Source organism: Papaver somniferum, chromosome 11 (genome assembly GCF_003573695.1).
Source record: "Papaver somniferum cultivar HN1 chromosome 11, ASM357369v1, whole genome shotgun sequence".
Classification (NCBI taxonomy): Eukaryota; Viridiplantae; Streptophyta; class Magnoliopsida; order Ranunculales; family Papaveraceae; genus Papaver; species Papaver somniferum.
The window spans coordinates 115,850,042-115,867,243 of record NC_039368.1 but is presented as its reverse complement, the minus strand read 5'-3'; the positions used below and the strand labels follow the sequence as shown (position 1 = coordinate 115,867,243).

The window sequence follows — 17,202 nt, the reverse complement described above, 5'->3', positions numbered from 1 at the left end:
AATACGGAGCTTTGCTGTATCCATGTCACATTCCACCACATACACATGGCTTCCAAAATATATAAAATGTGTGTGAAAATAATAAGGGAAAAATATCGTTTGGTCCTTTTTTAGGTGGGCCCATGTCTGTTTGGTCCTTTGGAAAAACGCCTTTATTGTTTGGTCCATAATTATTTAAAAATATTAAATTGACCAAAATACCCTTCCATGTTAATTTCAACTTATTTTTTTGTAGCAGTTCATTCTGCCTGATGAAAACTGTACACTTCATTATATACTGTAAAACAGACTTCATTCCATAAATGAACTTCTGATAAAAACCTATACAAATCAGACTTCATTCTAGAAATGAACTCCATATAAAAACCTAAAAAAACAGACTTCATTCCAGAAATGAACTCCATATAAAACCTATACAAATCAGACTTCATTTCAGAAATGAACTCCATATAAAACCTATACAAATCAGACTTCATTCCGGAAATGAACTCCATATAAAAACCTATACAAATCTGACTTCATTCCAGAAATGAACTCCATATAAAAACCTAAAAATACAGACTTCATTCCAGAAATGAACTCCATATAAAAACCTAAAAAAACAGAGTTCATTCCAGAAATGAACTCCATATATAAACCTTAAAAAAACAGAGTTCATTCCAGAAATGAACTCCATATAAAAACCTAAAAAAAACAGGGTTCATTCCAGAAATGAACTCCATATAAAGACCTAAAAAAAACAAACTTCATTTATGGAATGAACTGCAACATCATCATCTTCGTCGTCTTCAACAGCAGCAGAAATAAATTCTTCGTCATTCAACAACAGCAACAACATCGAAAATCTTCTTCATCATCTTCGTTTCAATCTTCATCTTCTTTGACAGCAGCAACAATAGCAGATCTTCATCTTTTTCATCATCTTCAAAAGCAGCAGCAGGAAAATATGACGAAAAAACAAAAAATTATCGTCATCTTCATCATCGTGATCTTCTTCATCATCAGCAGCAGCAGCAGAGACAAAAAAATCAAGAAAAATTCATTAAAAAATCGTCTTAATCATCTCCACCATCTTCAACAGCAAACAACAACAAACACAAAGAAAAAAACATACAAATCTTCATTGTTTCATCATCATCTTCATCTTAACACACCATCGTAAACAGTAGCATAAGAAAAAAGAAGAAAGAAAAAAGAAGAAAAAGAAAAGTAAATCTAGAAAAAAAAAAAGGAGGTGAGAGAAAATAAATCTGAAAATTATTTTCTTCTCTCATAATAATGAGTGGTCCATATTAAAAGGGTATTTCTGCCACTACCATTTGAAAATTACATCAACCATGACGTCATCCTAGGACCAAATCATAATTTTTAGGACCAAATTATAATATATTTTACCAAAAAGGATCAAACAGACAGTTGACTTAGTCAACCGGACTAGGCTCTCTCTAATATATTATTCCTAGGACCATATGATATTTCCTACAAATAATAACCCATTCATTTTCTTCTCGTACATCCGGCATTACATCACTGTTTCTCAAACCCTAACAAACAAGCATTTCTATTCTCTCTCACCGTAAGATCAAAAGGGTTTCATGGATTACTTCAAGTTTCTTCCACTGGAGATTAAACTAGACATATTTACTCGCGTACCAGCGGAATCTGTCCTCGACTGTAAATCAGTATGCTCAAATTGGTTAGGTGTTGTTCGTCATCCGTTGTTCTCGAAGATGCACATACATCGTCATCTTAATCGTGCTGATGATTCGGGTATGTTGAGTTTTATTGCTTATAGTTCTGATGATGAAAAATTTCACTATTTTGAATGTACTGAAAATTATGATGAATCAACAACACCCGTTAAGAGAATTAAAATGCTTAATTTAACATCTCCATTCAAGGAAAGTTGCTCTTTGGTAGGTTCTTCTAATGGGTTGATCTGTCTTGAAGCGGAATCTGTTTGTATTTGTAACCCTATTACCAGGGAATATGTTATGCTTCCACAACTTAAGAAAACGAAATATTCTTATGTGTCTGTGGCCGGATTTGGTTATGTTTCTTCAACTAGAGAGTACAAAGTTGTAGGAATACGTCATGAGTTCAAAACGGAGTCTGCAGAACTCTACGTTTACACTCTAGGCTCTGGAAAAGGATGGAGGAAACTTACTTCTCAATTATCCGTTCTCTCTGATTGGGATGGAGCAGGTATCTTTGCCGATGGAGCACTTTATCGGCTGGATTCTGAACTACAATTTATCCTTACCTTCGATTTGGCTGAAGAGAAGTTTTGTGAACATCTTTCATTACCTCCTTTACCACAAGACAGTGATGAGTGTGATCATGGAATTGGTGTTCTGAATGGGTTTTTGTATTTTGGTGTACGTGACGAAATGGACGGACTTTATAATGTATGGCTTTTAAAAAAGAAGATTGATAACCATGACATGGAAGGGCGAGATGAACGTCAGTCATTGGGTTGGAGTAAAGAGTTTAAGGTTGATGGAATCAATTTATTAGCCATTACGAAGAGTAAATGTGTTTTAAATCACGCCAGCAACCGCTATCTCAACATTTATGACGCAGAAACTTCTACCTCAAAAAGGCTTGTGAAGTTTAAGAATGGGATTTCTGAAGTATATCCTCACAAGAACACCTTAGTTTCATTGAAAGAACTAGGGGAAGAAGATACAAAAACAATGGAGTCAGTTGGAATTGAGGAAACAAGAAGTAGCGGCTCCAGGAGGATGCGGACCTATAAACTGGTAATCTTCATTGAGTTTTTTTTTTTGAATTTGGATAACAAGTAATATTTGTGTGAACCTAAAATGCTGATGCTGCCTTAGTATTAGTAATGTATGGAGACTACTGTTATTTTATCTTTATATCATCCAATCCAACTTTAAGGGCTTGTTTTGAACTATGCATTTTGTTAGTGACTTGACTTATCTGAATGGGAGAGTATAATATATATACATACATATGTAGGAGTGGAAGAAGGAAATGCAGGCACACTTGCGGAAAGTAAGAGCTTTCCAGTAGGATGTGGAAAACCATAAACCAAATTAGTACATATGAAGTGTGTATGGTAACTTTAAGGGATACCATACTTAGTTGTGTTATGGCATATTTGGAAAGCTAGGTGCTCTTTGATTTTAGAAGATATACAGGTTAATGTGGTTGCAATAGCGAGACATGTGAATTCCTTCTATAGTTGAGGTCTCTGATAACAAATGGGCAAAATACGGTTGCGAATGCTACCTCCTTGACTAACTTCTGTCAGTGCGTTCAGTTATATGCTGGGAGTTCTAGGATATCTTGTTCTTTTATCTGCAGGTGTCATATTTTACACTGATGTTTAACTTAGCATGCTGCTGGCTATCACTAACTGTGTAATATATTTTTATAAGTTGCTATGGAGATCTTAATTTGTGTTCAAACTTCTATTGATCTTGATCTGTTTGTTTTTTCTTTTCTTCAATGATTATTTTGACCCTATAACTGTAGCAAGTAGGGTTGAAGTGAAGAGGGGGATGTGTATCTGTCTATCATTACTAATCCGTTGTAGATACCTCCTTCTCCTGATATTGTTAAACTTAATCATGATGCTTCTTTTTACAAGGAAACTGGAAATTCAGGGATAGGTCTAATTTGTTGTGATTCTACAGGTGTCTGCCGTGGGTTAGATGCATCCCGTCAATAGCAGTTGATGCAGAGCAAGCTGAAGCAGTGGCAATATATGCTGCTATTAGCTAGGTGGGCAATGGAAAAGGGAGCTACAAGAATCCAACTAGTCGAAGGATGCAGTCAACAGGATTCATAATAATTTGATGAGAGACTGTTTTAAGTTATTACAAAATTTTGGTTCTTGGACGTCTTCTTACACTCCAAGAGAGGCTAATAATGCTGCTCATTTGCTAGCAAAACATTCAGGTAAGGAAGATTGGGATGCAAATTTGTGGTTTATGGATTCGGCATGGTTGTTTCTTAATTCTAGTAATGAAATTCTTTTTGTATTAAAAAAAGAAGAAGAGATGGAACAGTTCCCACTCAATTCATTGCCCATTTTCGTATTCGACATGCTTCTTACGCCAGCATAATTCATTGCCCATTTGGGTTTCCATGTGATGCGTGGCACTTCTTGTCCGTAGAAAGTTGCAGTTAACATTTCTCCAGAAGTTACTCTTATGGTATGGGTTCCCCTTTGGCACCTTCAATAAGAGCTGTCTAACAGACTCGTGTACTTCTGTTCAGTAAAAGAACAATAATTTGGAATTCTATTGCAGCTGTTATGTACAAACGTATCTTCTATCCATTGCTATGTATATGCACAAACAACGATATAGTATGTCAATATGGCGTTGGCGTTATTCATGGCACATTCCAGGCTGCCAAAATATATAAAATGCGTGTGAAAATAATCATTTTCTTCTCATATATGTATCCGGCATTCCACGGACATCACTATTTCTAAACACAAGAATTTCTATTCTCTCTCTCAGCAAAGAGTAAAAGGGTTTCATGGATTACTTCAAGTTTCTCCCGGTGGATTCCTGCCGAATCTGTCCTCGACTGTATGCTCAAATTGGTTGTGTTGTTCGTCATCCGTCATTTTCGAAGATGCATTTCCATCGTCATCTCAATCATGCTGATGATTCCGGTATGTTGGGTTTCATTGCTCATACTTATCCTGATGAAAGATTTCACTATTTTGAATGCAATGAAAACCATGATGCGTTAACCTCCCCATTTAATAAGAGTACGAGCTTTGCAGGTTCTTCTAATGGGTTGATCTGTCTTGAAGGTCTTGAATCCGATTGTTGTATTTGTATTTGTAACCCTATTACCAGGGAATATGTTATGCTTCCAAAACCCAAGGAAAAGACTTATGTGGCCGGATTTGGTTATGTTTCTTCAACTGGAGAGTACAAAGTGTTAGGACTACATCATGAGTTCAACAAACAAGGAAGAGATGAGTCAGAGTTTGCAGAAGTCTACGTTTACACTCTAGGATCTGGAAAAGGATGGAGAAACCTTGGAAATTTTATTTCTCAATTGTCCTTTCTCCATATTTCGGATGGACCTGGTATCTTTGCCAATGAAGCACTTTATTGGCTGGATTGTGAATTAGAATATATCCTTACCTTGGATTTGGCTGAGGAGAAGTTTTGTGATCATCTTTCACTACCTAGTTTACCACAAGACGGTGATTGGTGTCACTATGGAATGGGGTTTTGTATTTTGCTCGTGGTCTACGTATCAATCGTGGCAGACTTCAGCGTCTTTGGCTATTAAAAGAGAAGATTGATAACCATGACATGGAAGTGCGAGATGAACGTCAGTCATTGGGTTGGATTTGAAGTGTGTAGGGTTGCCAGTGTCAGTTTATTAGCCATTACGAAGACAACGATCACTATCTCAACATTCATGACACAAACACTTCTCTTGTGAAGTTTAAGAATACGATTTATGAAATATATCGTCACAAGAACACCTTAGTTTCATTGAAAGAATTAGGGGAAGAAGATACAAAAACAATGGAGTCAGTTGGAATTGAGGAAACAAGAAGGCGTGAGCAGGTACAGGAGGAATCGGACCCTGATTACATATACTTATAAACAGGTAATATTCATTGAGTTTGATTTTGAATTTGGATAATAAGTAACATATCGAGACTACTGTTATTATATCATCCAAACCAACTTTAAGGGATTGCGTAAACTTTGCATTTGTTAGTGACTTGACTTTACCTGAATGGGAGAGTATGATTGATGTATTCCTTTAGTGATCTATTTAGTCTGCATATATATACATACACATACATATACATACTATGATGTTGAGATTATATATACAGTTCTTCATGACTCCAGTAACTCTAACTCCACATTCTTTTGTGAAATTAAGAATCTTGTCTTTGAACTTCACAGCATTTGGATTGATATTTTCATATAACTTCAAGTTTCTTGCCATCCAGAATTCCACCATTACAGAAAAGGAGCTTATATACCATATCTGCCTAATTGCAGATATGGTATATTGATACCTCCTTCTTCTGATATTGTTAAACTTAATCTTGATGCTTCTTTTTACAAGGAAACTGGACAGGTCTAATTTGTCGTGATTTTACAGGTGTCTGCCATGGGGTTAGATGCATCCTGTCAATAGCAGTTGATTCAGCAAGCTGAAGCACTGGCAGTATATGCTAGAAGAATCCAACTAGAGGGAGATTGCAAGAATGTAGACGACTTTATTCAGTTATTATAAAACTTTGATTCTTGGATGTCATCTTACTCTCCAAGAGAGGCTAATTGCTAGCAAAACATTCAGGTAACCTGCTTTGTAAGGAAGATTAGGATGCAAATCTGCCACAACGGCTTATGGATTGCTTACATTCAGACATGGTTGTTTCTTAATTTTAGTAATGGAATTCTTTTCGTATTTAAAAAAAAAAACAAATGGAACAGACCCACTCAATTTGCTTCTTACGCCGGCATAATTCATTGCCCATTTGGGCATCCATGTGATGCGTGGCCACACCTCCACTTCTTGTCCATTGAAAGTTGCAGTTAGTGGGCCTGCTACCTTGACGCCAGCCTGATATACAATGAACCCCTGAATCCTGCATACCTTTTTAAGAATAAGGCTGTTGGCTCGATAACATTTCTCCAGAAGTTGCTCTATGGTATGGGTTCCCTTTTGGCACCTTCAATAGGATTCAAGAAAACCAACAGAATAAGTTTAAAAAAATAAATAAATCTAGATTGACTTCAAGAAAACCAATAGACAAAAAAACTCTGCAATTCTTTGTCAGATTGTTCAGGCTCACCGCTGACGACCACCAGCTTTCCTTAGGAACTAGGTCTCTGTGCGTAGAGTATACAATCTTTGAAGCATTTTCCGTCTGCCTGAGAATCGCATCAAATGCATCAACTGTGAGTGGTAAGGTTTTTCTTGTCCACCTTTCCTTTCCCACCCATATTGTACAACATAAATCTCAGGAAACCCACCTCCATCACCAAAATCCTCAGGTTCGTGAGGCACGCAGTCATGACGATTTTGAAAAGGAGGAATTATTTTCGCTTTAGCATGTGCAACTACAGCAGCATTACCAGGTTCTGGATTGCTTGCTTAAACCATGGAGAGTTAGTTAGAATGGTCATAATGAAGTGTAGATGTTGTTGATTTTACATGCGGAAGCTGTAACCAAAAGAAATAAAGAGAAAAAAGTGAAGCTGTTTAAAAAGAGAATTGTGTGCCTAAGCAGCATCTTTAGGGTTGTTCTTCACAGGTGCAAAAGCCAACCATGCATACATCACCTAAACTGGAAAACATATCTCTAGGTTCAGACCAAAGGCAGCAAATGGTGTGACAAGAATTAGTGAGAGATTATAAAACAAGATTCATGAGTTCAAACGTATCTTCTACCCATTGCTACGAATACCAAAATGAATAAACATACGTAAACAAATTCCAGCTATCAAAGATGATGGTCCTAATACGAGAGATCATATGAAATTTTTTTTGAAGTTTTTATTTATTTTAGCTAAGTCATAATATTAAAGCCCAAAACAGTAATTACCCAAGGGGTCCCGAAGGTCCTGGTCCACTCCTTGACCTTTTAGAGAAAATAAAGGCCAGACAAAATCTCTAAATATCTAAAAAATTAAAGGGCAAAACAGGCCCTTACAGAAACAGTGAACACATATAACCATCATTAAACTTCAAGCATTATCTTCACACGATCTTCAAGCATCATATAAATTACTAGCATTAAAAACAAAATTTTGAAGTTATGGACTATATGTACATGATGGTTCAAACAATGGCACATATTGTCAATATGGCGGTACTCATGGCAGATTCCAGGCTGCCAAAATATATAAAATGCGTGTGAAAATAACAACCCGTTCTTCTTCTTATATCCGGCATTACACGGACATCACCATTTCTTAAACCCTGAATTTTTATTCTCTCTCAGCCTAAGATTAAAAGGGTTTCATGGATTATTTCAAGTTTCTCCCGGTGGAGATTAAACTAGACATAATGACTCGCGTGTCGGCCGAATCTGTTCTCAATTGTAAATCAGTATGCTCAAATTGGCTAAGTGTTGTTCGCCATCCGTTGTTCTCGAAGAAGCACTTCCATCATCATCTTAATCATGCTGGTACGTTGGGTTTTATTGCTTCTGCTTCTACTTATTCTTCTGAAGAGTTTCAGTATTTTGAATGTAATGAAAATCATTATGAGTCGACAACACCCGTTCAGAGAATTAAAAGGGTTAATTTAACCTCTCCATTTAAGAAGAGTATGAGCTTTGCATGTTCTTCTAATGGGTTGATCTGTCTTGAAGCCGAATCTGTTTGTATCTGTAACCCCATTACCAGGGAATATGTTATTCTTCCAAAACCCAAGGAAAAGACTTATGTGGCCGGATTCGGTTATGTTTCTTCAACTGGAGAGTACAAAGTGTTAGGAATACTTCTTGAGTTCAACAAACAAGGAAGACATGAGTCAGAGTTTGCACAAGTTTACGTTTACACTCTAGGCTCTAGAAAAGGATGGAGAAACCTTGGAACATTTACTTCTCAATTCTACGTTCTCTCTGAATGGGATGGACCTGGTATCTTTGTCAATGGAGCACTTTATTGGCTGGAACCTGAATTCATGTTACCTCTTAACATTATTTTGATAACATTAGGAATTCAATAGCCAACTAGGCAGAGTTCTTTGTGATGACTAACATCAATTAGCAAGATGCCATACACACTTCATGCCTACAAAGTTGTATCAATTTTGATTCAGTCAGATCCCAAGCTGCACCATTAGCCACCACAAGCTCTTTACATTTCTTGTAGTTCTTCTAAAATTGTTAGCTTAGTTGACTTCAATAAAACGATTCACTTGGACCTCATTTCCTTTTTCTTTTCTTTTTTTTTTGCACATGATATCCTTTGTGTATATACCTAAACAGTCTGACAATTCGACAGGAGTTTCAAAGATAGCATGTGCCCAAGAAACTCCCAGTAGTTATGAATAGATTTGAAATGGTGATCTGAAGAATCGATATTTCTTCTTAGCAATTGCTGCCAGTAAATCCATCTTATATGCTTAACCATGTAATGTTGTCATTTAACGAAAAAAATGACCAGATTTAGTGGCTAATGTATTGATTGATAAAATGTAGTCATTATGTGGCCTAGCTTTCGGAGCATCTACTGCCTGATGTTGATGATTTATGGTACCCTGATCTATAATTGTTGGTTTTTTAAGGTGCTAACTATCACAGTACATATATTTCTAGATGTGGTTGACCTGTATTTCCATCAATACAAGTGTACTGTGGTTTTCGAGAAAATGCAGGTGAATCCAAGTGATATGCTCAACAGTAGTAGCTCAATGACTGGGAGACTTTCCTATCTGTTTCAAATAGAATTCAGAACACATAAGCTACAAAGCTACAGTAGTAGCTCAATGGTGTCTGCCAGAGTTGCAGGTACTAATACTGAGGAATGATGCAGGTACTTTTGGAGCAGCGAAAGGGAAAACCACAAGATCGCTACAGAGAATAACAGGTAGGGGAATTGCTAAAGGAATACAAACACTTCATCTGGAGACTGACAGCAAGAATGTAGCTGATGCAATCAATGGTTCCACTAGTAGTGTCAAATGTAACCCAAGATTGTCTTTCTAGATTAGTTTCAATAAAAGAGTGGGAATATAAGTCTTGTCAAGCGAGAAGCAAATGCTTGTGCAGAGACTCTGATAAAGTATGTTAGAAAAGAATTAGTTAATTAAGAATGGTCATGCCCTCCTGCATTTTTACTGAATGATCTGGAGAAGGATAAACAATCTGCTGTGATTTAAATTATTGCAATGAAATCTTATTTCCTATCAAAGAAAATAATATTTAGTTATGGAAATTCTTTTCCTTGGAATTTATCCAACATAGTATGTTATATATGGGTTGCACATTATGCCTCACTACTATTGTCTTGTTCAATCTTTTTTTTTTTTTTTTTTTTTTTTTTTAACAAGGAACCTTTTCATTAGTGAAAATTCGAGGTTACAATGAGTTCAAGATCGAAAATAAGAGAATACAAAGTAACAAGAACATACCGTAATAGTACAATATCGAGAAATCCAACAAGAGAAAGAGAAGGATTACCGGAGTAAGACAAATACAAGTATGAATAAGATCCGATTAAATCGAAAGAAGGATGGTTTTTCTCGGAATTAACTTCCAACCATTTAGTTTTTTTTTCTTCTATAGAAAGATGTGCTCCGAAAGTAGGAGTGATTTTCTCAAATCTCTTGTAACTAGCGATGAAGCTTCCGTCATCAATAAGACCACCTATGCAGATTCCGTCTCCGAATAAATTAATGATGAAGATTTCGATAAAGATTCCATCTCCGGAGACAACCAAGATGAAGATTTAGTCACTGGAGAGCATGACGAGCATCACTATTGATCTTAAAACCCAGCTCAATAACCAAGAATCGCTATTAAAGTGAAGATAAACCTCAAAAGAGTAGATTAAAACCACCATAATGGTGTAGATAAGTAGGAAACATAATAAAAACTATACTAACTACTAGTTAACCTAGAAAACAAGGAATGATAAAGAAATCTGCTCATATCTAGTCCATTTTTGGACTAGATCTGAGCATAGAAGGATTGTTCTCGATGGTTTTGTTGGAGAAGGAGTGAGAGAGAGAGTAATAGCATATGTCATGAGAGTGTGCAAGTCATGTAGAGTTGTGTGAGGTGAACGTGTGCTATGCACGTGAGAAGTATAATTGTGAATCGAGTGTTGAGAGGAGAGTTATATAAACTCATCGATAAACATCCATCTTCTTTTATATCAATTCTATTGATCAAACCGTATTGCAGAAATGTAGATATTACGAATCTATCATGGCATCAGTCCTGAGAATTAAAATTGTCAGGGGCATCGATCCTTCCTCCACTATTCAACCTTAATTTTCTTTAATTCATCTTCTTCTGTTGTTGTTCTTCATCAAATGGTGATAGAAGATTCATGGAGTTCGAATGAAATTGTGGTTACTGATGGCTCTTAGTGTGACGTTTGATTTGATCCTGATGCTTCACTGTTACGTCTTCAAACAAAATCAAGCATAATTCTCATATTTGAAATTTGGTTTAAATCACTTGAGCTCTTGGGAATTTAGGTTTCCAATTTCGTTTTTCGTTGAAACTTGATTCTTCTACCTCAACTGTTTAAATCGAATCAATGTTGGTAATCTCGAATCTCATCTTTTGCTTACTTCAAATTTGATTTTATGTGTCTGATCTCTACATCACTATCTCAACAACATTCAGTTTTGTCTTCAAATTTTGTTTTCATCATAACTAGGTTTTAATTTGACCTAGTTATTTTTGTCAAATCATACTAGTACTGATTCCTGAATCTATTCGATCTAAGCAATGCCTATTTCTTCTACAACAGTTAGCTAGGGAGAAGCTTAATTTTGTTCCATTGGGTAGTGAAAAACAATTCTTCTTAAATTCAGTAGAATATTGGGGTACGTGTGTGTTGATTGTTTGCTGCACCATTGTGTGCTTAATCTTGCTTCGGTTAGCTGTTCCTCTCAATGTTACTTTGGTACGGTCCTCATAGTAGTGGTATATGAGTGAGTTGGTTTGTGTGCATAATTATGAAACTGAGGATGATGCTCTGGGATTGAATTTGGTGATGACACTGGTATACAGATAGGATTTCTCTTTGTTGAGTTTGTATACACTCAGTATGCAACCTAGTGTTCAGTTCGCATATGTATTCAGTATGCAACCTATTGTTCTTCTATTTTTCCTGTTTTATGAATAATACAATTGAAGTTCATCTCCAGTGGTGCTATTTCTTTTGTTTAATAAGTGATTCATGGTGCACTGTTGCCATACATCAATAATGGAATAAAAGGATTCAGTTCTAGAATCTCTGCAATAAGTGGAATGATTTGATATTGCTCTTAATGCTTGCTGGTGAATGTTTTGAAGGCAGATTGGTATTCCTTTGATGTTTCTTTCGGCAGGGTGAGAGATATTAGTTGTGTGTCCAATTCGTGCTTATTGTGACTGTGATCAGTTCAGCCTATTCATTGTGGTCGTTGCTGGCACAATGCAACTGTGCAGGTTATATTATGGTTTTATTGCTTCTTTTAGTATTACTGAATCAGTGACAGTGTGCAGTTCTTATGATACGAGTAAGGAAAGTGCAGCTCTGTTCTTATAATTTTCAGATTGTTCAGTACCACTACTGTTCACATGCACCAACTATAGATGTATCATGTGATTCTGCACCTATTTGTCATATTTGTTTCCTGCTACATTTATATCTATTTCAATCAACAAGGTTCCAAGCTGCTTATCCTAATTCATGGACTGCCACAATACATATCAATTGATCCCTCTGGTCTATCATTGTGTGATTGAATGGAACAAGGTCTAGATGAGTGGGAAGATTGCATAAGTGATAACAATGCTGATAGTGGAGATGGTAATTGTGATAAGACTTCTTGTTTGATAAAATACAGTTAAGCTATCGGCTAGAGTTTCAGTCCTCTATTTTTTCTTATGGGGATGATTGGCAGTTTTTAGTAGGATGAATCTTTTTTCCACCTTGTATGGTCTTTCGGATCTAAACAATATTCGTGATTCAAGTTCGACAGTAACATCATCGAACTGTTTTGCGAAGACTCATTGCAGTCAGTTTTACTCATGCTGGACTGCGTATGATACCAGGCATTCAAGTTCCGTGCAGTTATGGCTACTCTTACTTCAGTCTTGTTTGTGCCAGGCACATCTTTGCAGTTTTGGGAAGACTCATTGCAGTCAATTTTACTCATGCTGGATTGCGTATGGCAATGCAACTTTTCATTCCAATGCAAGGAATATTTTTTGATCATTTCTTTCCTGCAACGTCATGGCTGCTTTCCTACGACAGCTGCTGTTATGCCATGCATCGACGACTACTATTTACTTTGATTGTTTCCTACGGCAACACTTAACTGCATAGCCTATCACTGCTGTTGTCCCTTTTGTCTATGTATCTTTTCACTTCCTAAGCATGTTGTCCTTGGAACTGCTGCAATGATTCACTTTATTGTTGTTGATTCCCACCTGCTACCACTTAATTTGATATCATTTCTTTTATGCTATTGCTGCTCAAGTTCTACAGCAATTGAACCAACTACTTCAGGTTTAATGTTGCATATGTCATGAGAGTGTGTGAGTCCAATCTCAATTGGTCTTGTTACATCCCACTAGATATTGAGGGAGAGTAATAGCATATGTTATGAGAGTGTGCAAGTCATGTAAGAGTTGTGTGAGGTGAGCGTGTGCTATGCACGTGAGAAGTATAATTGTGAATCGAGTGTTGAGGGGAGAGTTATATAAACTTATCTTTGTGTCTGTAAACATCTATCTTCTTTTATATCAATTCTATTGATCAAACCGTTTTGCAGAAATGTAGATATTACAAATCTATCAGAGGAGGAGAGAGAGGATTCCCACGAAAACTACCGGCATTTCAATCTTATTGTCTTGTTCAATCCTGATGAGTTTAACCAGTACAAGCCAAAAGTTCCATTCAATTTCATTCATATTCATCAAAGTAAAAAATTCGGCAAAAAGACATTTGCTCTTACAGTACAGGAATCTAGCACTAGCGGTTAAATACTTCAAGCACTGTCGGCCTATTTGACACACCTATTATACGAGCCTATTTGACTCACCTATTATACGAGTCTATCACATGTCTCATCTCACGGACAAACATGCATATGTAAGATCCCTTACCCGACCCTTCAATACCTCTCACATGCTAAAACAATTGCTCAACTTCTCACATAATTGGTCAAATAATCCTTAGATTTACATACTTTCACAGTACTCAAGGAATCAGAAGATATATCTTAATATCCAAATTTAGGTTTTCTGCCGATTATAATCGATCATTATACACATAATAGTTCGATCATTAAACCCGTAATAGTTTTTTAATTGTTTAAAATGTTCAAATAACGAAAATATCCAAAAAAATAATTAAATACTCTTTCTTTTTTCTCTTTTTAAAATGGAGAAAGAAAACTTAGAAATCAAATATCTTTGGACCGCGAGTTAAAAACGAACAAATATTATACCTCCGGGAGGTTTTCGACGAGATCTATACAACGAGTACCAATTGTATTATTTTTTGAAGTTTTAAATTTTGGCTACCCATAATTAAGAATGGACACCATTATAAGGTAGAGTAATTTATTTTGCACTTCATTTTGTATAATGACCTTGTAATATTGGTAGTTCTGTTAGTTCATTGTGTATAATGAACTTATAATATTGGTAGTTCATTCTCTCAGTTTATTTTGAAGATTGAACTTATAATATTACTAGTTCATTCTAGAAGTACATTTTGTAGAATAAACTACATTGTAGTTAATTCTAGTAGTTTATGTTGTAAAATGAACTTGTGTGGTAGTTCGTTTTGTAGTTAAGTTTACCTAAATAAAAATAGTGAAACTGGTACTCGTTCAATATTTTAACCTACTGACCAGCGTTTTGATTTTTTTCTTCTGAGCTTTCACAATTCTTTCAATTTGGGAATCTATAAATTCTCGTACCAAGCTAACTGTGATAGCTTTCTGATACAAAAACTATATTTCTTAGGGTTTGCATATATTGATGAGCGAGTGTGTTGTAATTTCTAAATTCCTGTCTCATATCTCTTTGTTGTTGACTTGGTAACAAATTTATCAGATGAAAGAGCTAGTAGAGGTGTATGTTAAGATGGATACTTGATTTCTCTTGTTGTATGTATCGAGTTCTTGAAGTACACGTTGTTCTACAACTGGTGTGTTACAAAATTGGGGTTATGATGGTGTTAGCTGATTGACCTTCTCAGCTAAGGGTTGATAGATCGTAGCAAATATTGAAACATGTCACCATATATTTGTAGCACATGTGTTGTGTTTAGAGCTGGAGGTTTGGATAACCTTATGCTTTGTGCAGGTGTAATGGATGGCCCAATCAAAACAACTTTTAGTTATCCACCTTCCATCATTGTTTAAGATGCGATTACTGGTGAAATAACTCTTTCAACTATTATATTTGGAACAGGTATTGAAGTATTTCCAACTTGTGTAGTTGTGTTTGTGTATTTGATGTTGGTTCACTTGCTATGACCACCTCTGGTATAGTTACACTTTAGCGTTCCACAATAGGCGATGAGGTCACACATGGTCTAGGTGGTAACCATCTTTGTTGGTGTTCCATTTATAGCTTCACAATCACCAGAATTTTTTATTAGTGTTTGAAACTGAAATAAAGTCAAGATGAAAATCATTGACCATATATGCCTTTGGAAGATTCACGCCTTTCGATTTGGAGGGTAAATCTTTCAGTTTGTCGGTTTAACACCTTGATTATCACTAATTAAGCGTTGTTTAGTTGTTACACAATAGATATTTACACAAATCAATCGTTAACGGTGATAAAATCATGTTATAATTAATGGATCATTTTTTTATTTGCTCTGGGTGAACATTAATCATGCATTTTCGAACAATTTCTAATCATGGAAACATCAATTGAAGATTTTTTGGTGAATATCGGCATCATAAGTAGCTTTAAACATGTGATTTCTAATTAGAAATATTGATATTAAAGAATTATTCATGGCATCATCATATTAAATACAAAATTATGCAGAAATCAACGTAGAACAAGAATCTATGATGAACATCAACATAATTCCTTAACATGTAAGGATCTATGATGATTATCATCCAAGTAAACATGTTTCTCAAGATTTCATCAAGAAAATGATTATCAAAATATTCAGATCTAAAATCAAAAACTAATATTCATCAAAAATTTGATCAACTTTTTTTAGATCTGGTTACAATGAATGTCCCTTTAAGATTAAAATCATTAGAATCATCATCTTATGGTTCGATATCATTTACAATAATCAAATTAGGGTTAATTATCATTCAGATCATCCAGATTTGCGCATATTATGCTTTATCATGTCAATTTTCATGTAATTATATTGAATCATGCATGTATATTAGATTTGAGATTTATTTTATGATTAAAAACATGGAGTATTAGAAAACCTAATCAACGCCAATGAAGATGCATTAACTCTACATAGAAGTGTACCTTCACAATATTCTAATTATTATCCTTAATTTGGAATTACAATCTTGGTTTATCACTATAATCTTTGATCTTTGATCAGTTTTCGGTGATCTTCGTTTGTATAGCGGTTAGAAGAGAACCGGGGAAGAGGGAGAATTATTTGAAGCATATATTCTATTAATGAATTGTTATTTTTACATAACCATCCTTTGTGGATATATGTATATATATATATTGTATAAACATGGGGATTACATATAGATGACTAATATCTCAAGTCTTGACTCAGCTAACAACATTGAGGTTCTTTCAATCTTCTGAGACTAGGCTTAGGTCTTCCGCGTCTACCTTCGTGTCTTGGTTCTCACTGGGGACCTGTGATTTGGGCCTTCGATATCTGACCTTGAGTCTTACTTCAGATCTCAGGTATATTACTCTTCACATGTCAGTTTTTGGGTAGATGTTATATTTTGTCGTCTACAATTGATCTCTTAGGAAAAAAATCCTCAATTATCAAGCCCTAAATGATAATACAACACAAAATAAATAAAAATACAATCATAAGTACAAGCCTTGATCATAATGAGAGGAAGGACTAATAAAACTGAGTCAATTCCTTACTGCCTATGTCGTTGGGTTTTTACTTATATAATTAATTTCCCCTAATTATTCACTATTTAAATTTCCACACCTGAGCAATGTATCTTAAATCTCAATCTATTATAATACAAGGAAGATAAAGAAACCTTAATAACATTACTCATTAATACTAAATCCAACTCCAGGATCAACTAGGTACTATGTTATTAGTTGATATGGGGTACACATTTCCTAAACTTCGGCTGAAGCAACTCTTAGGATGTAATGGACGTCAGCTAAGGGAATCAATTGCGTAGAGCCTTGTTAGGTTCAAGAGACTTACAGAGCATCATTGTAACTGAACAGCTTGGAGGGTGGATTCGGTCTCAACTACATTCCAGTACTAAGTCTGATAGTATGCTAGTGTTTGTAGCGACTTAATATAGTTTGGTTTTCAAATCTGG

The 17,202-nt window shown here is 35.5% G+C and overlaps 3 protein-coding genes across 5 annotated transcripts; all 3 read left to right on the top strand.

The window, feature by feature from the left end:
• The first annotated feature begins 1,521 nt into the window (after positions 1-1,521).
• Positions 1,522-6,445, top strand: LOC113323425 (F-box protein At3g57590-like). 3 transcript variants are annotated; one of them, XR_003347595.1, is made up of 5 exons: positions 1,522-2,762; positions 3,666-3,930; positions 4,500-4,657; positions 4,848-5,619; positions 6,130-6,445. XR_003347595.1 is itself a non-coding variant. In XM_026571737.1 (2 exons), exons 1-2 carry the CDS (start codon positions 1,596-1,598, stop codon positions 3,681-3,683), a joined length of 1,185 nt encoding a protein of 394 aa, XP_026427522.1. In that variant the 5' UTR covers positions 1,522-1,595; the 3' UTR covers positions 3,684-4,107. The 3 variants fall into 3 exon arrangements, 1 of the variants encoding a protein (XP_026427522.1); XR_003347594.1 differs by having other exon boundaries at positions 4,500-5,619; XM_026571737.1 differs by lacking the exons at positions 4,500-4,657; positions 4,848-5,619; positions 6,130-6,445 and having other exon boundaries at positions 3,666-4,107.
• LOC113324977 (F-box protein At5g49610-like) lies at positions 4,618-5,292 on the top strand. Its single transcript, XM_026573232.1, has one exon. The coding sequence runs from the start codon at positions 4,618-4,620 to the stop codon at positions 5,290-5,292; it is 675 nt and encodes a 224-aa protein (XP_026429017.1).
• A 1,598-nt stretch (positions 6,446-8,043) lies between the features above and the next one.
• Positions 8,044-9,691, top strand: LOC113324976. The gene is made up of 3 exons (XM_026573231.1): positions 8,044-8,620; positions 9,302-9,360; positions 9,431-9,691. Exons 1-3 carry the CDS (start codon positions 8,044-8,046, stop codon positions 9,689-9,691), a joined length of 897 nt encoding a protein of 298 aa, XP_026429016.1.
• The last annotated feature ends 7,511 nt before the right edge of the window (positions 9,692-17,202 follow it).